General features: G+C 34.1%; 1 protein-coding gene across 1 annotated transcript in view; it reads left to right on the top strand.

Annotated features, from left to right (window-relative positions):
• The first annotated feature begins 23,745 nt into the window (after positions 1-23,745).
• Positions 23,746-26,458, top strand: part of LOC118181709 (uncharacterized) — an 87,606-nt gene continuing 84,893 nt past the window's right edge. The window contains exon 1 of the mRNA XM_085810843.1: positions 23,746-24,491. Coding sequence (XP_085666969.1) covers positions 24,396-24,491 — 96 coding nt within the window. The 5' untranslated portion in view covers positions 23,746-24,395. The remainder of the gene's footprint in view (positions 24,492-26,458) is intronic.

The raw sequence follows: 26,458 nt of genomic DNA, 5'->3' as shown, positions 1-26,458 counted from the left end.
ACTATAGATTGATATTTTTTAAACTTTGCATATAACAAGACAGAATTCGTTTTTGGTACTTTTCCGAATTTTGTAAACATCGCAAAGTGTAGCAGAATTGTAGCGCCATCTTGCGGTCAGTAAGAATATCACGCAGGCAACCGAAAACACAAAAGAATATTTTCACACTGGCAGGCCTTGAGTATAAGTTGGCCTTGATTTAACCAACAGTCCTTACGGTTACTGGAGCCGTGAAATTTAGCGGTTGTCCGTTAAGAGAAGATCGTTATTTACGCTCCTTGTCGTGAATAGGGCCCATAATTGCTCAAATAAAACCACAGGACAAATTAACTCCAAAGGAAATCAAAATTTAAACACGTCTGTATTTTTAGAACTTTTTCAAATAATGAAAGAAATTGAATCCATCTTTGGCCAAAGGCAAATCACAAAACTAACAAACTTACTCAAGAAAAGCCTCAACAACCTCAGATCAGCACAAACACAAATGGAAAAAATTTACATTTTATTTCTCATTATAGAAGACCTTAACGAACCCGATCATGAATAATCACACCAGAGATACGAGAATAATTACTTGGAACGCGCAAGGCCTCAACACGAAAATTCCAGAACTAAAAGAATTTATAAATGAGTATAACACTGATGCACTCCTCATACAGGAACACATCCTTGGTCCAAACTTCACTTTTCACGTTGCAAACTATGATTTACATAGATATGACAGACCACGCACGAATCGTACAGCTGGAGGTGTCATCATCTTGATTAAGCGCTCCATCACTCATTACCGAATCACAATCCCACAGCTTTTAGCCACCGAGGCAGTAGCTATCACCATAATACCACCCACCACACCACCATACACTTTAGTCTCTCTCTACGTACCACCATCCAAACGTACTACCGATATCATTGCAGATTTAAGCATGATATTCAAACTCAACAATCGAAACATTGTTGGAGGAGACTTTAACGTCAGACACCGCGCTTGGAACTGCAGTTCTACTAATTTCTTAGGCACCACACTACGAAAATTTGCTAATACAGCCAACCTTCATATTGCAGCTCCACCCACCCCAACACACTATGGATCTACTTATGCTTCTACCCTCGACTTCTTCATTTTAAAAAATATCCAAGCTCCATCTAAAATTCAAACATTAGATGAGCTTTCCTCAGACCACAACCCAGTCGAAATTGAATTAGACATAAGTTGCCATAGCACACCAGACAAAAGAGCCGTTATCACGAATTGGTCAAATTATACCAAAGCTCTAAACAACAACCAGTACTCTACCCCCACAATACATACGAGTGATGAGTTAGACGACTTAGTCAAAAAATTCACTAATGACCTCACCACAGCATACCAGAATAATACCAAAACAATTCCTGTGAAAAACCTCACTCAGAATGCTGACATAAAAGACCTAATAAAAAGAAGAAATCATGCAAGAAAATTCTGGCAAAGAACTAGACACCCAGATGACAAAAAACTTCTAAATAAATTACATCAGGAAGTCAGAGTTCAAACTCGCTTACACACACAAAAACGCTGGGCTAAATATTTAGAAGGGCTTACATCAGATGATTATTCCATTTGGAAAGCCGCTGCTAAATTAAAAGATGCTACAAAACTATTCCGCCCCTTAAAGGCCGAAACGGGATCGCATACACAGAAACTGAGAAAGCACAGTCTTTAGCAGATTACTACGCTACTCAGTTTGTCACAAACAACATTTCTGACCCATACACTGAAAACTTAGTCACAAGCACCATTACCCAATTTTTCTCAAAAACACAAGCTAACAACAGCATCGCAGTCAATCCATCGGACGTTCTTGGCTATATTGAAAAATTAAAGACGAAAAAGAGCCCTGGATGCGATAACATTACCAACATTATGATTAAAAAAATGGGACTCCTGATGATTTGTCGCCTCATTAAAATCATTCAACTCATCATTGACTTACGCTACTTTCCCTCATGATGGAAAATTGCCATTATTTCACCGATCCCAAAGCCTGGAAAATCTCCTCATGAACCTGAATCATATCGGCCAATCAGCCTCCTGCCAACATGTAGCAAAATTGCTGAACATATCATCCTCCTGGAAATAAAGAAATTTGCCGAAAACAGAAAAATCATCATCCCACAGCAATATGGTTTTCGCAGCAAACATTCCACAGTTCATCAATTATTCAGTGACTGAATTAATTTCATTTGGATTTCAAAATAAACTCTGCACAGCTTCTATCTTCCTAGATATAACCAAGGCATTCGACCGTGTTTGGCTCGATGGCCTTATCTACAAATTAATCATTCTGGGATTTCCAGAATTCATCATAACAACACTTCGCTCCTGTCTAACCGATAGATATTTTATCGTTCGTATCAATCAAACACTCTCCACTAAACGAATAATCCGCGCGGGCACGCCTCAGGGCTCGCTCGTCGCTCCTTTTATATTTAATTTATATACGAACGATATTCCACACATGCATAACACAACACTCGCTATGTACGCGGACGATACAGCGATCCTCGCACAAAATGCATCTCCTAGCTCAGCTATCCAACAGCTACAAACACACATACATTCACTTGAACTCTGGCTCTCTCAGTGGAAAATTAAAGTCAACATCAATAAAACTGTTGCTGTCATGTTTTCCAAGAAAAGGAAAATTGAAGGAAATCTAGTGTTCTACAATACTCCCATCCCTTGGGCCAAGGAAGTCAAATACCTAGGCGTAGTACTTGATTAGAGACTCACATGGAAGCCCCACATTAAACACATAATTACAAAGTTTCGAGTTAGTAAAATAACACTTCACCCCCTAATCGCTCGAAACAGCATTTTAGCACTAGACCGTAAAAACTACTCATCTATAAAGCCATGCTCGTTCCAATAATTACTTATGCCTGCCCAGTTTGGGGCTATGTCTGTAATACTACACTAATAAGACTACAACGACTTCAAAACATCACATTAAGACAAATCACCAATAGCACATATTACATAAGAAATGAAGCCTTACACAGAGAAACAACACACCTCAACTAGTTGAGACTATGATTAAAATCGCAAAGCGATTCCTTGCAAACATAATTAAAGTTAACAATCCTACCATTCCCTCATTACAGTATTACATTAATGACCAGTGCAACAGAAGAAGGCCAGGTGTCTTATTAAGAAACTATCACTAACTAATAATAATTAAAAATATATAAATAAAAAATAAATAAATAAATAAAAATAATTAAAATACTTATATATAAATAATTATAACTTAAATGCACTGTCAACCAACTACAAATGCTTATGTGATTTCAAAGTAATGCTTAAAGGAAATATTCCTCCTCAGACAATATGGAAGTTAGAAATTATTTTACAGCCCAAAATATTTTCTAAGTCCAGCAGGCTTTCCTCAATTTTAACCCCCTTCCCCATTACTTTTTGGCCTTCCCTTCAAAATTTCGTATGGACTGGAAAGAGCCTTTGCCCCTCCCCCCTAGCACACGTGACTAACGCACCCCAATCAACGTTCTTCTCCTGGTTTACTTCGATGCTTTCCTGACTTCAACTCATTCAGCCTTCAGCCGCCACCGCTGCTGCCTGCGAGCTCCTTCGATGGACACTCTCCGATGGTAATCATCCTAAATCGACGTTCCCGTTGCCATATTGCTTATTCTCCTTCCCAGACTCGAAATGAATTTCAAGATCTTCTACAACTTACATGAAAAGGAACTTATGCCTTACCTCAATGCTTATCTGTGTTTCATTCACGATCGACAACGTTCGGAAACAGATCCATGTATTCGACTGGGATGAGGGTTTTGTAACCCAGGAGCCCACAGAAACCTGAACTTTGTTCACGCATCGGAAGTCAACGTTTTGATAATGATTTTATCAGATTTGGATTAAAAGTTCAGAAATAAAAGCGCGTTTTTAAGGAACAAACATGAAAAAGGAGTAGAAAGGGAAATATTTTCCCTAGACACAGTGGCGTAAGTCGAGTTCCAGAAACATAATTCTGAGCCCTACTCTCCACCAGAGCCAGATTTAGACTTGATAAGACCCTAAGCTATTTGAGATATGGGGTCCTTCATAAATCTGTTTTAATCTATTTTAGTACTATTTATATTATATTTTAATTTTTTCGGGGGCTCAAGAAAGTTGAGGCTTGCGTAGCTTATACTTAAATCCGGCCCTGCTCCCCATGATTTACATCACTCCAGAAAAAGGAGAGAGGGAATCAATGGCTTTTCACTAATGATGGTTTTTGTAGGAGCTGAATTAATTAATAAGTAATATAAGCACATGTTTATAGGGTTCCAAGAGAAGAAACCCATAATAAAACGTTTAGCAAGAAAAATTCCTAAGTGTACCCCCTTCTCTTTTTTGTTTCTCTATTTTTAAGATCAACAGACTGAAGTTTGGAGCATCATTCCTACATCAACTGGCTTTTAATCCAAATTTGATGCTTTGAGGAATCAGATTTTTATGAGATTTTCCTTTCATCATGGATCTAACGGGGACAAATAAATGAATCTATAACGAAAAGTAGCATGTCATGTAAAATCCAGAAAAGGGAACAGGCAAAATATAGGGTTAAGGAGAAAAACACCAGATTTAGCATATTTTAATAAAAATTTGTATGAAATTTTCACCAGTTTAGGGTTTCTTTATCATAATTATTTTTTCTCCACTATTTTAAGAAATGACTAAATGACTGATTAAATTACAGACTAAGAGATAAACAGCATAACAGACAAATATACTAAAAGAAATGAATTTTGTACCATACTTTATTTAGCCCACAAATATGAATTATTCAAAGATTTACAGTAAATAAACAAATAAATAAATAAAATAGCGGGAAAATAAAAATAAATAAATAAAATAAAATAAAAAACAAATATGAGCCCTTCTTAAAAGTAAAAAATGTATTGTTTATTCTAAAACAAACATTTACAAGTATGTCTGAAATTTCATAAACAAAATTGTTCGAATATACAATAATTATTATAAGAGTTATACTTGCTGAAGTTTCCCCCCTCTCTATCCATTTAATTTCTCTCTGTCCCTAATTTTCTTTTTTTCCCACCAGTTCTAAATTTTTGGTAATTAAGGTAATACTGTGGTTGACTACTATTGCAATATTGTGGTTGACTACTAAGTATTTTCTTCCTTCTTAGCCCTTGCCTTCGTGGTGTAAATAGAAAGCCCGTCCGGCTACCATCGAGATGTCCGGAGTCTGAATATCGGCGCCGGCATAGTTGATATCCCTCATTTTTTCAACTATCTGAACTTCCACGTATATCAGTGACAAGCTTGAATGTATATACAATCAGATTAAAATTAAACTATTTTATGTGTATTGAGCGATTAAGACTACTGAATATCGTGGTTAAGATGGTGCGACTCAGTTTCGATCATAAACAAATGGCATCCCTTCCGTTTGGAAGATAGGCATCGTGTGCTTTGCTATATTCAAATAAACTAAATTTTTATGCATTTCTTGATCATTTTGCAGACCATTGGTTGACTAGTTACACAGCAACCGGTGGCTGTGTAACACTGGATTGGAATGCTTGTTACAAACACGAAAGCTATCTGTCTAAGGGAAGAACTGTTTTCATAGAAGACTATTTTTAAGAAAACTGGCTTGTATCCACGTTACGCATGAAAACTTCCAAGAAAACAACCCCGTTCGGTGAGAATTGAAGACTGAGTAAGAAAAGTTGCAGAAAGTTCTTAATTGATTCACTTCCCGAGAATAGAAAGATATGAACACTTTGATATTTGTTCGCGTATAAAACCTACGTTCCCCACCTAAAAAAAAAAAAAAAAAAAAAAATCGCCCACCAGCGGCCGAGCGGTGAAATCGCTGAACACTGGTAGTTCGGTCCGAGGTTCGAATCCTGCGAACGAGCTGGCTGCATGGGCGTTTTCGTGGTTTTCCCCATGTGTAACGTGTATACGAGCCAGTTTTCCTTAGAAAGTCCTCCACGAAAAGCATCCCTCCCCTTAGGCAGATAGCCCTAATGTGCTTTGCCGTATCCTCAATACTATCCTCAATACACTAAAAAAAATTCAAGTATTCCTATTGTGGAAGCTGGTTCTTTGTAAGCAGGCACAATATCAGTTTTTGAGTTTTGTCACGAGATATAGAAGGGCGGAAAATTTATTTCAATTGACTGCTCAAACACTGCTCGAAAAAGATTTCGGCAGCATAATTTTTCTCATATTTTGGCTCTAAAGCTGCGTTCACACCAACGCAGTCACGCGTTAGCGCGTAAAGCGTTAACCAATTAGAAGCGACTTCAGAGGCGGCATTTGCCGGATGGCCGGAGACCGCTTCAGTTGACTCACCTTCAACTTTTTGACGCTCGACGCGTCAGTTTCAGGCATCTCGTTTCAAACGTCAAGTTTATAACATGGTTTTTAAATGATTGCACTTTCAAAAATTCTTCTCGATGTGGAAAAAAGTCAAATGGACTAATCTTAATAAAAATTTCAGATTAAATGAAAAAGTGCATACGCTAATAGAATAAATAGCTTTATAAATTATTTAAAGGAAAATTCTTAAGTTTATTAATTGTAATAAACCTTAATAATAACCATAAATGATATATGGTTGATAATTTTAACAGAATAATCTAAAGCAATAGATTGTTAGTAGTAGAAAAGTACCGTTCAGCGACATGAATTCAAACTCGCAGGCGGAGCAAGCTCGCCAGGCGGATTGCAGATGAGCCAGCACGTGGAGGCGCAGCAAATAAGAGGGAGTGTGTTATGTTTCTTTATTTAGTCGATAAGATGACGTTACACTTACATAAGAGATTATCTTTTATTGATTCTCCGGAGGTTCTTCGTTAATCAATTTTTCGACTTTATATTTTTTCTTCGTATTCCAGCTATTTTACTATGCATATGGTGGCTATTTTCTAGGTACCCATAACGGCTTTTATCATCGAATTTCATGTTTGATTCAGGGGGCTTTAATTTTAGATGTAAATTATAAATTTTTCGGTATATTTTAAGCCTTATTATTTCCTATATACTAAGAATTTTAACATTTTTCTTAAATTTTCTGTTCATAACACCACATTTACTTGCCATAAACTTAACTACTTTACTCATTTTTATTATTTATTTCATTTTATATAGAATTTTTTCACACTTTTTAACCAGTACTTATAACTCATTTGTTACATTTTACGAGCTTTATTATTGACATATGCGTTTCTATTTATTATATTATTCAATCTTAGATGTAATTAACTTTTTTCGCGCTTTTTAACGCATTACAGGTCTTCAACATATTCTGTATTTTAAGTTATTTCTTATATTTTCTGATCATATACATGACCTTTACATAAGTTTAGATGCAGTGGCGTAAATATGGGTATGCAAGGAATGCCATTGCATAGGGGTCTGGGATACCCTGCTGCTAAAAGAAGACAAACATCTTTTATGTTTTTAAGGGCCCCCTATCTCCTCATATGTGTATATGCGAGTATATATACACTGGTGTGCAAAAATTAAGAACGAAGTCTGAAAATTAGCATATCAGCTGAACGAAGAGGCAGAGCGGACAGAAAGACCAATCAGGAGATTAAGTAAGGTGATGTACGGTAGCACATGCGCAGATATGCAGGTAGACGTAATGGGGTAGTGTCTGAGTAGTATAAAGCATGTTGTCGGTGTAAGATCAGTATTTCTGGCAAAGAGATTGCACGCCGTATAGCAGTTAAAATCACACCGAGTTGCTGCCTCAGCGAGAAATGGCGAATAATCAATCTGTTAGACGACATCTGGATGCTTTTACCCGAGGTCGAATCATTGGGAAGTTGGAGGAAGGCCGCAGTGTGACAAGTGCGGCTGCAGAGTTCGGAATTGCTCACAGCATCGTTTCACGACTTTGGAGACAATTTCAAACTACAGGAACAGCTATCCGGGAGTTTAGTAGTGGTCGTCCACGAGGAACCACACCCGCAGATGACAGGTATATTGCCTTACAGGCCAGAAGAAACAGGCGGCAGACAGCGGGAGAAATCGCTAGACACACGACACAGGCGACTGGACGACCGATATCGCGTTTTACCGTGGCCAGAAGACTGCACGGTGGTGGTCTGTTTGCACGACGCCCTGTACGGTGTGTACCTCTAACGCCTGCCCATCGGAGAAGGCGTTCTCTGTGGTTCCGGGAACACCGGAATTGGAGAGACAATAAATGGGGACGAGTACTCTTTACAGATGAGAGCAGATTCAGTCTGAGTAGCGATTCTCATCGCATACTCATCTGGAGAGAGCTGGGAAGCCGCAATCATCCCTCGAACATCATTGAAAGGGACAGGTATGGAGGTGGCGGTGTTCTCGTTTGGGGAGGCATCATGCTTGGTAGTCGTACAGATCTTCACATCTTCGACGCAGGTTCAGTCAACGGGATCCGTTATTGTAACGAGATTCTTCCATATGTGCATCTTTTTAGAGGCGCTATGGGTCCGCAGTTCCTTTTCATGGACGACAATGCACCATGTCATCGCACAGTAGCTGCCGAACAGCTCCTAGAGAGTGAGGATATTGAACGTATGGATTGGCCGGCACGATCTCCGGATCTCAATCCCATCGAGCATGTATGGGATTTTCTAGGCAGACGCTTGGCAGCTCGTACCTTACCACCAGTAACGATTCCGGAGCTTCGATTGGCGCTGCAAGACGAATGGCCAGCAATGCCTCAACAACTTATTGACACCCTCATTCTCAGCATGGGCAGACGCTGTGAAACCTGCCTAGCAGTCAGGGGAGATCATATCCCCTATTAAAGACCGGATTTTTCTTGCTGGACACCCATCACAGGGATGTTTCGGCCTTCAGTCGCATTGCGCTCCATGCTACTTTTTCAATAAAGCTTCTTTTTATCCCTCTGATTTCTCTTTTAGTAAATGTTGCTTACATTACTCATGTCCTTACGTATTGGGGATCTTACGGTATTAAATGTGTCGATTTGGAAAGCTTTTGTACAAAGTTATATTGAAAAAACCGTCTCGTCCTTAATTTTTGCACACCAGTGTATTATATACTATGCAGATAGGAGGCCCTTGCAAGCAGATAAAACTGCTAAATTCAGTGTTGCACTGAATACAAAGCAATGAAGCTTTTTCTTTTGATTCTCCTCCAGAGGAGAGCTTTAAAGTCATTATCTATATAACCGAGGCTAGACTCTTGTTGGGGTTTATTGAGAGAATAAGTTCTGAATTTCTTGACAAAGGCGGCAAAAATGAAGATATAATAAGTCAGGCCAACTGAAGTTCATTGTAATTTTAGAATTTTCAGAAATTCCTGTTTTAGGAATCGCTTTTTTATTGCACCCATATATCAAACTTTCTCGTATACAAAAAGAGTGAGTTGGATGAGGCAAAAATTTCTACTTCATTTGGGCATTGTACACTTCACATTAGTTCTTGTTTTAAAACTTGGTTATGTAATTAATTTATTTACATCTGTATCTCACGATAATGGTTCATTTCGGATGGAAATTAAAAAAGAATTAAAATCTCTTTTCTTTTTTTCTATTTATGCTTCCTACTCTTACAGTTTTTTACATTTTTGTTTTCAGCAATCAGAATTTAAATAGTTTATAACTCTTCAGACGCACATTAATTTCAGTATTGGTTTTTGTGCACATAATTTTGAGAAAAAATATTTAAGCCTCTTTGCTTAATTATTTTTTTAATCTCATAAAGAAATCTTATTCGATATGACTTATTTGAAATTTTTGCATTGCATAGAAGAAAAGATGCGCTATAACGAATGAGAGTTATTTGCGAAATTTGACCTAAAATACACTCTCATCAATTGTAGGCCTTTCATACTGGTCATTGTAATAGACCGGCTTTATAACAAGCGTCGATTGTGTTAACATTTCTAGCATGTTTTCTTAGGCTCTAATTATTTAGATATTCACTTTCCAAATCAAAGAAAATATATAACAATCAGCTATTTGACACAAACAATGAAGGTTTTCCTGAAAAATGAAGAGACGCAATAGAAGCTTCTAATAATGATACAGGCCAAATAAAAATGTTACTTAAAGTAAGTTATTTCTAAAAGTTTCTCATAAAGGTTTTCTCTGAAATTTTCCTTAAATGTTTTTGTCTAAAGAAGACTTTTTTGTATGTATTTTTATTAGCTATGTTTTATGTATTGAGTACATCTAATTAGAAACGAGCCGAGGTTTAGCCAAGTTCTGAAGCTTAAAAAGTTTGCACGTAAATATATGGAAAATTTCATTTAAATAATTAAATTTATTAATAAGAAATTTGCCCTCATAAAATCCCTATAATTTTTTATTATCCCTATAAAAATTTATTAGCTTATTTATTAGTTTTTCGCAGAGAAGGTGGTGAGGCTTGTGTAAATAATTTGCTTAAACCTCCTCTATGTGGAAGCCGTTTTCATAATATTATGTAATTGATTTTATTGGCTATATATGCACAGAATCAATATGTAGTAAAATAAGCTTCCAGAGACCTTTTCGAACATTCTGTGTTACAGTAAACAAATTAAAACACCTCGTCTTTCCAAATTTTGTGAGAAAGCTCGTCAGTGAATTCGAAATAGATATTTAGTCTGCTTTCAGTACTGATAATTTTTACAAGAGGAATTTGGGCAAATTTTTTTTAACAATTGGTTTTATTTCGGTTTCCTACTATAAAAATAAATATTCATTCGAGAATCAAACTCAGGATGTAACTAGGAATTTGCAGCAAGCTTACTTTCTCAGCAATTATTGTGCTTTTAGGGGTATATAAAGTGTTTGAGCAAGAAAATGCATAAAACATTTAATTTTAATTTGTAATAGTAAGTTTTCAATAAACATGAACTGATTCATAAACCTGAATTTGCTTTGCTAAAAGGAAGGATAATCAAACTATAGTTACACGATAATTAAACTATAATTACAAGAATAAAATAACCAGATGCCTGAAAACAGGTATAATAATTTTTTTAGTATACGTGTGTTATTTTAATCTCATGTAACTATTTTGTATATTATTTCGTTTCTATATATTTTGTTATTATGATCGAATAGTAAATAGACGTAGTTTTTAAGTATAAATTAAAGAAATAACTTGACACGGAAATTACTTTGAATGAACTTTGCAAATAAAGTCATTATATGTTATTTGCAGTTCTCATTTTTCAAATCATATCATTTTCAGCGTTTGATTTGTTCATATATTTAATCTGTTCATCTGCATTTCCGTTAAACCAAATCCAAAAATCATTCCTAATATTAAACTGAAAATTAAATTTATCAACATGAGTGATTCTTACAGTTTAATACATATAATACGTATTGCAATGATTCACTATAAACGGTCTATCCTTTTTCAAATTGTTGCCACCAAATATTATCACCCTGTAGTATTTTTAAAGGAATTAAAGAATTTCGAAAGGAATTAAAGAAATTTAAGGGATTTCGCATGTATGAATGTGCGTTTCTCGCATTTTTAAAAAACGACGGGTCCTAATTAAATTAAGGCATTAAATTTTTAATAACTTAGTCCTTCACCCGAATATGTGTACCTGGAAGTCCGAATTTTGAATTTCCAATTTGCCTTATTATTTATTTCATATTTAAAAAAAATTAATGAATTTTTGATTAACAAATTTAACGGTATAAAAGCAAGCAGTGGTAATACTGTTCGAAATAACATTTTTATCTCAGCTCATGAGATTGTTGCTAATCGAAAAAAATTTAGATATTTACTTATCTTTCAATTTTAATTAACAAACTCGACCCTATGAAGCCAATGTGTTGCCGCCGCTGGAATTTTTTTTTTTTTTTATCTTCCTCTTACCAGCGCATTGCTCTTCAGTAAAGCCTAGAACACTTTCATTTTTAATCTGGAAGGTTACTGAATAATTAACTAACTGATTTAAAGCCAATAAGCGAAATTCTTGAGAATATTTTTTCTTACTTTTTAATGTGATTAATTTAAATAAACATGTTTGAAAATTATGACATGTTTAATTAGAACTATTCAATGTTTTTTAAAATTACAGTAGCTGGACTCATTAAAGTCGTTATATATTTTTTCTTTTTTAAGATACTATTAGGCGGCTGGCCGCACGAGAGGCTAGTTTTGAAAGAAATGATATAGCAAATATAAAAGTATGTATGGTAAACTCAAACACTCTATCTGGAATTCTAAAGATATGCTGCTTTTTAAATATATTGTGATTTTGCTGTTGAATTGAATTTTATGTAAGCGAGATGAACGTGATACATAATTAATAAATTCAACACATAAAAAATTAATAATGAAACGACTCATACAAAAAAAAATGCCATCTTTTTGAGGAAACTGAATATTGATATACTGAAATGGGAAAACTGAAACGAGTATAAAAATCACTTAATGCTGCATCAGAACTTCTAAACATTTTCCTTTATTCAGCTTTTAAAATTTTTGTAATTTTGCTGTTGAATTGTATGTGGCGTAAATGCGAAGAAAACGATGCTTAATAATAAAGCTTAAAAAAAAAAAAAAAAAAAAAAAAAAAAAAAAAAAAAAAAAAATTCCAGTTAGCACAGTGTTTCCCAACGTGGACCCCACGCCCCGCAAGGGGGCAATGCGACTCTTAAGGGGGGCAATTCGAAAATGGACTCGTCCAGATTTTAAGGGGACAAAGGACGTTCAAATTTCTAAATATGCTTCATGAAGTCAAAATTTTTCAAAATTTCATTTTTTATTCCTCAAAATAAAGAAAAATGTAAGTGATGTATATGTAAAAAAGGTTTTTAATCTGCGCTGCATTTTAAATATTTTATAAAGAATTCTCGCTGTAGACATGGACATTTAAATGCTTTTAAAGCTTTCAGCCCTGGCATTTAAGTAACTGACACATTACGCTTTCCAGGCGTTTCTCGCACATTTCAGCCAACGAATTTATTTTATTTTTTACTGTAGAAATGGCAACCGGTATATTATTCTTTCCTTGAATGGCAACAGCAGTTGCTTTCAGCTTTGTTTATATTGATCTTATATTTATTTCTTTCAGCCCTTAGTGAAATAAGGGGTGCAAGCAAGAAAAAATGTTCGTCCGTATTCGGAGGCATATTGAAAATTTGGTTTCATACCCGGTGCATAAACGGTCAACTTCTGTCTTTTATGCCAATAAATGCCTGACCAACGAATCAATAAAACTAGGTCGTCTTAAGGCACATTTGAAGGCGAAACATATTGCTGATATTAATTCAGATTTGAATTATTTTCACACTTTAAGGAAAAATTTTGAAAAAAGAGTAATATTAAAGTCTCTATTCCGCTCATAATACTGCTCATAATGCAACTGTTAATCGTGCTGTTGAGGCTATTTATCAAATTTCAATACTCATCGCTTAATCTGGGAAAAGCCGTACTACAGCGGAGAATTTAACCCTTTAACTGTCAAGTTATTTTGATGATTTGGGTACACAAATTGTCACATTTTTTTTATTGCAAAAATCAAATGTTTAGTTCAAAATAAAATATACTTAAGTAGTTAAAAATTGCTATTTTGAAGTACATGTGTAAAATTTTTAAAGTTTTGTAGCCACTGCATATTTGCTTGAGGCGGCTGCCACTCAACATGGCAGTTGTAAAGTTCGCTTTTAGTGGAGCATTATTTTCTAAAAATGAAAAAAATTAATTGTTTTCTAAAAAATAAATAAATAAAAGTGAATACCTATTAGTAGTTCAGTAATTCAGTCTTGTGTGGTACAAATGGAAACACTTTTTCAAGCATAAACCAACTCCACAATCACTACACCAGAATCGTGTTTCCTTCCTTATCTTTTTTCCATTTTTATCCTTTTTCGAACAACACACTTTGCACTGTCTTGTAGGCTCATGTTTCGCAGGAGTACGAGGAATATGGGATATAAAATGTCGTTCAGTAAGACGGACAGGGTTATCTATTGTAGGTGGCCTGCCAACATTCTTTTGTCCAGAAGCTGCATCATCATATTTATGTAAAAGCTCTTCTACAACTTGGATTCGAAATTCTAAAAATGTAATACGTTTCCCAACTACATTTTTATAGAGAAAATATGAGTTCCAGAGTACCTTGTCTAGTAAATGTAAAAATATCTTTTTATAATATTTTTTCTGACGTTTTCGAATTGTTGGATGAAAGGATATTTCCTAATCACAGCGATCTATACCACCCGTAGTTAGACTGTAGTCAGAAACAATCTTACGCTTGAGTATATCTCCATTTTTTTATTTCAGAGGCTGACCATGGAAGTATCATGAATACTGCTCATCAAGCACACATCCTTCATCTTCGATTGAAGAATATAAGTCATCTATATAACTTTTCAAAGAACTGGACGCCATTTTCCAACAAAAAGATCCCGTGCACTTTGAACCAAAGAACTTATAACCTCTAACCTTTAAAATCATTAGTAAAGTGCTGTCATCTATTGAATTGAGCGCACATTAACTTTTCTCGATATACAGTCGGGTTTGACAGAGAGATGAAGCCTAAATAAACGTCTCCCGATATATATTCGGGTAAAACAATACGATGCACTCAAAAAAAAAAATTACCCCGAGTAATACTCGGGCGTGACATTTTCGAACATCAGTGCTGTGCCCGAGATTATCTCGGGCATGACAGTTAAAAGGTTAATCAAACCATCAATATCAGCATTTAAAACTGCTCTAGAAAAAGATGACAAAGACGTTAAAGCTGTGCCACTAAATAACAATACTGTTTGCTGAAGAAAGATGAAATGAGTGAGGCTATTGAAAACAACTTGTTGAAAAGCTGAAAACAAGAAAATTTTCGGTGCAAATGGATGAACCAACTTTGAGAGACAGTGAAGCCGTACTTGTAACTTATGTAAGATATATTCATAAACGGGATTTTGCCGAAGAAATGTTCTTCTGTAAATCATTAGAAAGCACCATTACCTCCAAAGATATTTATAGTAAGCTAAAAAATTATAGATATAAAAATATACCAATAAAAATATAATACATCTTATACTGCAGATGGTGCTCCTAATATGATAGTTGAAAAATAAAATAAAACACGGACTAAGAGAAAAGGTTGCTTAAAATTGATAAAAGATGAGAATCCAGAAATGCTTCTTGTGCATTATGTTATTCATAGAACAAACCTGGTAGCTAAAAACAATTCGCCAGTTCTAAATGAAGTATTAAATTAAGTATAAAGTGTGTCAGTGCTATTAAAGCTAGGGCCAAATGTGAGCGTATTTTAAAGTTATTTTATGAAGAACAAAAGGAAGACTATATGAGACTTGCACATCACGCTGAAGTAAGAAGGCTGTCGAAAGGGAACTGCTTAGAAAGATTTATGGAACTATTTGGCACTCTTAGTTATTTTTAAGCGACAAACCTGAAATGAAAACTCCATTAACGGATGATAACAAGGCAATTGTGAGTTATTTAGCCCATATCTTTGAAAAATTAAATATATTAAATAAACAACTTCAAGGAGCAAATAAAACTTGATGCAAAAGGAAGATATTTGGTTTCATTATCTTTGTTGAATTATGTCAGGCATATACTATTTATCACAAAAATTTTGAAAAGTTTCATTGGCTCCAAAAATGTGACCGAACTACCGCTATACTTGTTATTGGCGATCATCTGAAAATTTTATCGACTGATTTAAAAGATTTTGTAACTTAAAACAAATTTATTTCCCAACTTGGATGATGTAGCCAATGCTAGTAGATTTGGCTGATATTTCAAATATGCAGTAAAAAGAAGAACTGGCAGAAATGCAAAATGATGAGTCAATTAAAACTTTATTTAATATAAAAGCAGCGATGACATAGCTTTGTGAGGAAACCAGAATCAGATATGCAAATGCAACAAAATTTTCAAAAGAACTATTGTTACAATTTCCATCTTCATATTTTGCTGAATGCGGATTTAGTGCCATAAATGATTTGCTGCTAAAAAAAAAAAAAAAAAGTCGGTTGGATATAATGAAACCGGAAGAATTGAGACTCAAGTTATCTAAATTGGAACCTGACATAAAATTTCTTTGCAGCAAGTATCAAGTGCAAGGAACTAGCTAAATTTAAATAATAAAAATAACTAATACTTAAAATAATATTTAAAAAAATTCACTAAAATGAGTTTATTCTTGAATTTCAGTTCTCCATGTTTTGAAAGTTCACTTACCGTGTTTGCTCAGAAAATTTTATAGTCATTTCTTCCTAAAAGTTATCATTCAAGTTTCTTTCGTGAACATTTCAATTTTTAAATATTAAAAATTATGTATATGCTAGGGGGGGCTTAAGAATTTTAGAGAGGATTAGGTGGGGCATAGCACAAAAAAGGTTGGGAAACACTGAGTTAGCAGGAGTGACCGTTAAAATCCTATTTTTTTGGATATCCAAATTTGGGGGGGGGGGCTTAAAAAAGTTTTTGCATAGGGGCCCAAGAGTTCTAGTTACGCCACTGTTTAGATGTAACATTTTCAGCTTGTTTTGCACATTTTACTTTCATAATATTCAACGTATCCTAATTTTTAAATAATTTATAATTTCACACGATATACATGACTTTTATTTGATTTCTTTCACACGTTTTAACCTTCATAATTTCAAATATAGTCTTAATTTTAACACAATTGTTATATTTTCAGATCATATACCTGACTTTTATTTAATTTTAGATGTCAATTTTAAACTTCTTTTCTATTTTTTAACGTTTACAGTTTCCAACATACTCTGAATTTCAACTAATTTGCTATATTTTTACATTATGTCCATGACTTTCATTTAATTTATAGCTACTTTTATACATTCTAACCTTCGTAATTTCAAACATACTTTTAATTTTAGCTTAATTTATATATTTTCTGACCATATACATGAACTTTATGTAGTTTTAGATGGTATTTTTACTTAAATGTAGGAAACATTTCAAACCCTTGTACGGATCTTAAGTTTTACTAACGTTTATTTTATTTTAAATCTTTACTATCACTTCTTATTTTCTACTTCCGGCCAGAATTAAAAGCTTTAACTTATTTATGCAAATTTGTCTGGCGAACGCCAAGTACTTAAGTTGTGGCTTTTTGCCAAGCGAGAGAGTATGCCTTGTCAAGAATTCAGGCGAAAATCCCTGCTATTGAGGGGTGGTGAAGTCGCTGGAAAACGTGCATTCAGCCAGAAAAGTCCAAGATTCTACTCATTCGAAATCGCAGACAGAGGAAACGGGTCAGAACTGAGGTTAAACGTTTTGGCAAAATCATCCGTACAGTTGATAAAGCTAATTACCTGGGAGTTACGCTTAACAAGAACTACAATTGGAAGGATCATATGCTTAGAGTAAGCGGAAAAGCACACGGGATCATTTTCAGGCTTTTTCCTCTCCTAAAGAATGAAAACCTCACCCTCAGACTGAAAAAGAGGATTTATGAAACTGTCATTCGACCCATTCTCACGTATGCTTCCCCAGCCTGGGCAAACTACAAAGCAAACGAAATTAGCAAACTCCAAGTGCTACAAAATAAGGTGCTAAGAATCATCACAAAAGCTCCTTACTATGTTCGGAATAGGACTCTCCACTCCGACTTGAAAATAGATACTATTCAGGATTACCTCAGCAGAATAAACAACAATTTTTTAAATAATATTATCAATGTGAATCCCGCTAATTTCACGGACATTCTTATCTACGAAATCCTGGCTGAAGACAAAAACCTCCGCCCATTTGCCGCCCACCTCTTGAGTTCAGAATTCTAAGTTCCAGTTTTCTGGTTTTCAAGCAGCATCAATCGGGGTCAGTTTCTGGGAGGGTGACCTCCCACGTGACTGGCTCCGACGAATGAACAGTTAGTATTCGGGCTATCATCCGAAGTTTCTCCGGCCCCTGCTTGGCGGATTCCATCCAAGATGTAGCAGTACAAGAGCAAAGTGCTTCTTTTTTTTCTTTTTCTCTCTCCAGCACACTTCTACCTCTACGAGAGAAAATTTCTTTCAGGTTTCTACTCTGTCAGGCCCCACATGGGATCACATCAGGAACTGGCAAGAGCAGGACTTTAATTTCCTGCTGAAAGCCAGTATAACCGCAAAGTTCCAAAGTTCCAAGCGAGAGAGAGGAAGGAGTTAGTCGATGCAGGCCGCTTACCTTAGCAGTTTTACTCAGTTGCTGGTTGCCTTCCAGGCCAGAGGTTTAATTCTCGTGATAATTTTTAAACGTATTGTAGTGTTAACAGTTCTCTGTACTACATACGGCTTCCTGTTAATATAAGGCCAATCTTCCACGTAGGCCCTTGTTTATTATTCAAAAGTTAAGTTAGAGTTTAGTTAAATATTTTTATATTCTTACGTTCAGACCACAAGTAGTTGGTCTCTGTATTCCGAAGTACGGAAATTATTGTAAAGAGTGAAAAATAAAGGGTTTCGTATACCCTTCCCGTGTATCTTGTCTACTTCCCACATTTATTGAACATAGCTTTAGTAAGCTCCCTGTTCCGAGTCAGGTCCTTGCATGTTCCCAAAGAAAGTAAGGCGGAACATTGAACCTGATACCCTCATAATTTTTTAAGCGTTCTAATTTTAAACTTGTTTATTACATTTTCCTACTCTATACCTAACTTTAAGTTTAGAAGTAAATTTTAACTTCTTTTCTATTTTTTAATGTTTTTTTAGTTTCCAACATACTCTGAATTTTAACTAATTTGCTATATTTTCACACTATGTACATGACTTTTATTTAATTTTTAACTACTTTCATACGTTTTAATCTTCGCAGTTTCAAACTGGCTCTTAAGTTTAGCTTAATTCCTCTATTTTCAGACCTATATAAGAGTTTTATTTAATTTTAGATGCTATTTTTAACTTGTTTCGTACATTTTAAATCTTCGTAATTTTTAAAGTACTCTAATTTTGAACTTGTTTATTACATTTTCCTACCGTATACATGAACTTTAATTAATTTTAGATGTAATTTTTATACTTTTATGACACTTTTTCTGTCTAGTATCTGACATACTCTCAATTCTAACTCTGTTTTATAACTTTCAAAAGTAATCACACTTTTGATTTTACATGTCAGCTGAATTTACATGTTTAAATTTTTTAAACATACAGATACTTTTCAATTAACCATTTTATTTTACAACCGATAACTATTATTTATATCCAATTCGTTGGAATAGCCCTTACTTAGTCTATATTTTATCTGAACATATTGGCATCGTCCTGGAAAACATGGTACTGCATTTCTAGAAACGTGAATTGTGTTTAATATATGAAATATGCATACAATTATATAAAATGTGATTAATTTTGGGACAGTTTGATGTATTCTTTAAGTAGGTCCTTGAGTGTTCTAGTTTATGTTTTGTACGTAATATATATTTTCCAGCTTTTCTTCTAGTTTGCACTGTGTAACTGCAGAATTACGTGAAATTTATGGATGTTGATCTTCGAATATGGTACTTAAAATAGTTCTGTACGGTAAAATATTAAGTAATATGATATAAAATGTAATTGATTCGTTGTAATAGTTTGCGTATGGAGAATATAAACTTCTATTTTCGCGCAAAAATATCATAAATTTATCACATCATGTGATAAGTCTGGTTGGTCTTCATGTTCTACTGAAGTGATATAATAACTTTACAGAAGAATAAAGGATATAACTTTACAGAAGAATATCTAAAATTTTCTATAGGAATTGAGATTTTGAAAATATTTTTATGTTTTTGAAGCTGTATCATATAGCACGTACAGTTTTGAAGCTTTTATGACATATCGTTATTATTCATAAATTTTCTTGAACGATTAAAAATATTTAAAAGTTTTAGTATCATTCTGGAAACACCTGCAGTTAAACTCTCATGGCACTCCCTAATTAATGTGAAATGATATATAGCCTTCGAAAAAGATTGGGATATGTTCTATGAATCTACGAAATAGTGAAAAGTTTGGTATCAAACGATAAAAAATCTTGCATGAAGCTGAACCACTGAGTGACAAATATAGATCTGATCGTGATTGTTTCAAGATTTTTTAGTAGAAGATATCCTATTTCTTAAGTAAAATCGTTTTCTTTTCCGATGAAAGTAATTCTAAAGCTAAATCTATGGAAAAGTGAAATATTTCGGTTTTTAACCTGTTAGGGAAAATGGGCATGCCTTCATAGGAAAAATATAGTAGTTTCACTGAATTTTCTCTTTCATATAAAAGGGTAGATTTAGAAAATGAAGGAAAACTCCTAAAAACATTTCTTCATAACCTTACTTCTTAAAGTCAGATAAGAATACTCTTTTTAACCGTATACTGCTTATACGAAATAACTTATTACTCAGGTTTTATACCAATGTCTGATAAGAATACTCTTTTTAACCGTATACTGCTTATAGGAAATAATTTATTACTCAGGTTTTATATTAATGCATTACAAGATTTCACATTTTGTGTAAATATGGATGAAGTTTTACTGTTCCTAATGAGCGGAATATTCTTAGTGAGTATATGTGTTTTGGATATTTAAATGCATTTTCCTCCAATAATGTTTGTGACTAATCTGATACTATATAGCATAAATATGTTTATCGTTTAAAATTACTAATGGAAAGTTAAATAAAATTAGTTGAATCAGAATTAAATGTATCTAAAGAACTGATTGTAATACACAATGATTCGCGGTTTTTATGTGTATAGTTTCAAGGCTAGATAAAGTGAACTTCAGGTTTTTTCCACTGAATAAATCTGAAGCCAATAAGAGTCTCATTTTTAGTTAAATAAGTTGCTTTTTATAGCACATTTTCGAAAATTTGTTGGAATTCTGGGTAAAAAAACTTGAATTTGGTAAAGGTTCTATCCTCATTTTTGGATTAAAACAGTAAATATTCTTTAGTGGACCATGCTTATTTTGTATTTAGTTCTTAAAGTTAAGAAAATAATTCTAAGGTAGTTATTCTGCGCTGACGAAATACTGCAGGAAAAGGGGAATGATTCGGATATTTTTTAGAGATTTTCTCTTGGAAAAAGGTAATACGTAGCAAAATTAGTTAAATTACAGTTCTCGAAAATGCATAGAAATGTGTATATTGTTCCTATAATGCAAACTTATATGTACAATTATAAGAAAATGGAACAATTATTTGGATGTAATTTTGCATTAAAAGCGACTTATTCCTCATCAAAGGTTATTAGTAAGGAATATTTAACTGATATAATGAGTAGTTTTATGAAGAAAGTTCTGTGTTCGAGATTGATGAACGTTAAAGTATTTGAAATTATAAAATATAGCGGACATTTGGGTGTCTCTTACTGTTTCTTTTTTTGGTTCCTTCTGCAACTACATGTATATTGGTAATGATATATGTTGTGTAAAGGTATGATAGTGTTTCACAAGATTTCGTTCATAAGAGAATAAATTGGTAAACAAATTAATGTAAACTGACATTCATGAAAGAAAATCCTAGTATAGGAATTAAGAAACAGACTATATATGAAATTGTCTAGGGAATTTAAGTTACAACTGATTACATTATGAGCTAGAAATAAAATTATATCAATTAAACAAAATTTCAAGAGATGAAATGATAACCAATGGATAAAATCAACGGTAATTCACATCTAATTCAATACTGGAACTGCTTATCATAGAAATTTCTTTTATGCATATAACTTTAAATTTGCATGTAACTCGCTAATTTCACTTGAAAGTTGTTCATGCAAGCAGAAATGACCGTGCATGATGCAACAATTCGGAATCTATGAAGTTAGCTTAATAGCAATCGAAGTCCAAAACTGAACATTCGTAACGTGAAGAGCTTTAAAGCATGTGTTCAGATAGAAATGATGTAAAAACTTTTAGTAAATATCAGAATATGCAAGAAATGTTAAAGTTTGAAAATTTGAATGAAGTTAATAATGAAATAAAATAGTAGAATTAGTCATGGTAAGACTACTGCAGAATGATAAATAGTAGAATTGGCAAATTAAAATAGTACTATAAAATATAGACTAAATAAGGGCTATTCCAACGAATTGAATATGAATAATAGTTATCGGTTGTAAAATAAAATGGTTAATTGAAAAGTATCTGTATGTTTCAAAAATTGAAACAAGTAAATTCAGCTGAAATGGGTTTGAAATGTTTCCTACGTTTAAGTTAAAAATACCATCTAAACCTACATAAAGTTCATGTATATGGTCAGAAAATATATGAATTAAGCTAAAATTAAAAGTATGTTTGAAATTACGAAGGTTAGAATGTATAAAAGTAGCTTTAAATTAAACGAAAGTCATGTACATAGTGCGATAATATAGCAAATTAGTTGAAATTCAAAGTATGCTGGAAACTGTAAAAGTTAAAAAATAGAAAAGAAGTTTAAAATTGACATCTAAAATTAAATAAAAGTCAGGTATATGATCTGAAAATATAACAATTGTGTTAAAATTAAGACTATATTTGAAATTATGAAGGTTAAAACGTGTGAAAGAAATCATATAAAAGTCATGTATATCGTGTGAAATTATAAATAAGTTAAAAATTAGGATACATTGAATATTATGAAAGTTAAAAGGCGAAAACAAGCTGAAAATGTTACATCTAAACTTAAGTAAAGGTCATGTATATGATCAGAAAATATAAGAAATAACTTAAAATACAGAATATGTTGAAGACCAGAAAAAAAGTTAATTACATCTAACATTGCATAATCTAATAAATAGAAACACAGATCTCAATAATTAAGCTCGTAAAATGTAGCAAATGAGTTACAAGCACTGGTTAAAAGGTATGAAATAATTCTATATAAAATGAAATAAATAATGAGTAGTGTAGTTAAGGGGGCACAGCACCTTTTGAGCATTCAAAAAATCATTTTTTTAAATTTATTCTGATTCTATTAACATTTCTGAGCACTATGCAAAAAAACCGCATTGAAAAATTCCTAATAGTTCTCTAGTTATGACCATTTACGCAAACCCTTATGCAAGAGACAATCTGATAAAAGGGTCGGACACGCCCAATTGACTGTTTACGTTCCATTTCTGCAGTCGAATGTTTTCTTTATGATTGCTGCCTCACAATTTTTTATTTTCCCTCCTCTTTTGAGCAGCAGGAAGGTAACTACTCATCTTTATATCTTCATTTCTGTTAACTGTTTGTTTACCTCGTGTTAGAATTACGCATTATCGTTTTCTTTCAATTTTGAAAGTTTGAATTGCCGTTTTCACAAAACAAAACTGCTTTTTTAAAAGCAAAATGAATGCTGTTAATGCTAAAAGGGCATCTGTTCAAAGACCAAAAAGACGGAAGAGGCATCAGTATTATGGAAATCAACATACAAAGCGTGAGTGTGTTGACATAGACCTAAACATTTCTGCATCAGCAAGAAAAATCGGTAACGATTCATCTGCATCAGCTGAACTTGTGGATAACATGAATGATAATTTTGATGGTTATGCTATTATCGATAAAGAACTGTTATTTTCAGCATTAGAACAATGTTTATGTTGTTCGATATGCCATAATAAAATACATATAAACTCAGAAATAAATTATGGGCTGACGATAAAAATCAATGTTACATGCAGTTCTTGTGGAATAATTTCCTCTTTCAAAAACTCTAAGATGGTTGGAAAGAAACAGAATGCTTCTGACTTAAATAGACGATTTATTCTGCCCATGAGGTGCATTGGCAAAGGACTAGCAAAATGTAAAACCTTTTGTGGACTTATGGATTTACCATCGCCTGTCGCACAAAAATCTTATGACAAGATTGTAAGTCATATACATGCAGCTACATATACTGTTGAAAAAAAAAAGTATGAAAAATGCAGCTGATGAAGAGGTCCAGTTGACTGGTTCCATGGATTTGACAGTTAGTGGCGATCGTCACGTTTCGGTGGTTTTATATGTTTATTCGCTAGAAACTGTTAAATGAAAGCAATATCACCCTCCCGAACTGTTATAAAATTATATTTTGTATTTACTGATGTCGTATCAAAGGTGTTGAACCTGTATATAAAAAAAACCTGCATCTTTTTAGAGAAAAACTAAGTACGTGTCTAAGAAACTTAGAATTCTAAATCACTTTCCCTATGATGTGCGTTGTGCGTGTTAAGCCTAACACGTGCTAGTGTCAGCAATGGATCCAAAGGATTACCCGCCGCTTCCTCCGCCCGAGGTTGTGAACGTTAGTAAAGAAAATCTCTCTGGTTCACCCGAGGAGATATGTGCGTATGTAGACAAGGTGTTAGGAAAAGGTTGGAGTCAGCTATTAAACAAGGATTGTTACGATGCGGAGGATTATCAACTCGCGCTTCAGCAAGTTCTGCTTCTGAATATTGCAGTTCATGTAGATGAGCAGTTAACGGAAGATGATCTCAATACATTATCCAGTGAGGAGGATAAGCGTCTGGATATACACCAAAAAAGGAGTGGAATATCCAAAAGACTGGCTTTGTTATTTCAGGGTAAGTGCTACGTTTTTAGTGCCCAAAATCCTAGTATTGTAAATTTATCTTGTGATAAGTTGAATGTGAATGTTGTTAAGCATGTCCCTAAGATGCAGGTTATATCTAGTGTTAATTCTGTTAACTGTAATGATACTATATCAAGTGTAAACAATGTTAGTGATAAATATGGTGCAATTGCACAAACTCCTAGTGGAGAAAAAACAAAAATTTTGCTTAAACGGCCTTCGAAAAAAGGAAAAAGATGTGTGAGCGAAATTCAGGATTCAGAAGGCTTTACACAGCCGCGTAATACGGCTCGGCCTGTTAAATTAGTCAAAGCTAATGCAGAAATTAATGTTAGCAATAAATTTGATAAGCTAGGGGAAAATGCTAATGCAGATAATACTGCCACTAATAATGATATGGAAGTTAGTGAAGAGAATGAGGGCCCACCAGCGGCCGAGCGGTAAAGACGCTGAACACTGGTAGTTCGGTCCGAGGTTCGAATCCTGCGAACGGGCTGGCTGCATGGGCGTTTTCGTGGTTTTCCCCATGTGTAACGTGTATACGAGCCAGTTTCCCTTAGAAAGTTCTCCACGAAAGGCATCCCTCCCCTTAGGCAGATAGCCCTAGTGTGCTTTGCCATAATTAAATACACCACCGAAGAGAATGAGGTTATTGAAATGCAACAAACGAAGGTGAAACCGATAATGGTGAAGCCTCCAATTAAATTTTCGGATTTCTCTAAAATATTGAGGGCTGAAACTAATTTAGACTTTGCAGCTAAAGTTACTGGCGAGTTTTTAAAAGTTTTTCCGAAAAACGGAAAATGGTCACCGTCAGATAACAAAATATTTAGATGAAGAAAGTGTAGATCATTATTTAATTACCAGAAAGATGGATAGGCCCATCAAAATAGTTATAAGAGGTTTACCTATCGATTGCCCCTCAGATGACATTTTTGAGGAGCTGGTTAATTTAAAGTATAAACCTTTAATTTAAAGTTACCCAAATGCACAGAACCAAATCTAAGGCTCCTATGCCTTTGTTTCAGGTTCATTTAGAGAATGTACCAGGGGTGCAATCTATTTATGATGTTAAAAAACTGCTATGTTTCTTTGTTGAAATACATCCTTATAAAGTGCGTGGAAATGTTGTGCAGTGTCACAACTGTCAACACTTCCACCACAGTAGTGAAAATTGCAAACTACAACCAAGATGTGTGAAATGTGCTGGTGCACATCGTACTGATAAATGTAATGTTAAAAAATTAGACTCTCCTATTTGTTGTAATTGCCTGCAAGAAGGACATACCGCCAATTATCGCGGATGTCCTAAATTCCCCCGACGCATAGTCGGAAATAAAACTGTGAATAAGAGTGCAAACTCAGAAAATGTAAATAATGGTGTTAAAATGCCTAGTACTTCTACTGCAAATTTGAGTTATTCTGCTGTTGCCTCCGGGCGCAGTTATGCTAGTGAAGCCAAGGGTGACGTTCAAAGATCTGTAAATACTGTTAATAATTTTAATGTTGATATGCATAAACAGACTGTCAGCAGTGGTGATGCTGCTAGTGCTACTGTTGGTTCGGGTATGTTTATGGACTTTCTCAAAATAATCAAAGAGGTGTGTGATGTTTTTAAAGGCACCACAGTTATGAATGTTTTTCAAAAAATCTCGGCAGCCATGCCTGAATTGCGGGCTGCGGAGCAATCAATCGATAAGTTGTTTATATTATTTAATGTTTTTGACAGTGTTTTTTCCAATGTTGAATAATTATATATAGTGTAAATAATAGGTACTTAAGTATTATTACTTGGAACGCAAATGGTTTGTTCCGTAAGATTAATGAATTGCGGGATTTTGCAAGTGAGCACAGTCCCGACTTATTTTTCCTACAAGAACACAAGCTTGACCCTAAAATACCATTGTGTGTGGCAAATTACTATACCTACAAGTCGCACAGAAGTACTACCGCTCCTCG

This window comes from Stegodyphus dumicola, chromosome 2, assembly GCF_044657685.1.
Source record: "Stegodyphus dumicola isolate Sdum_Otavi_A_Nest chromosome 2, ASM4465768v1".
Classification (NCBI taxonomy): Eukaryota; Metazoa; Arthropoda; class Arachnida; order Araneae; family Eresidae; genus Stegodyphus; species Stegodyphus dumicola.
Note: the sequence above shows the minus strand (reverse complement) of the source record. Positions and strands in the feature narration are given on the sequence as shown.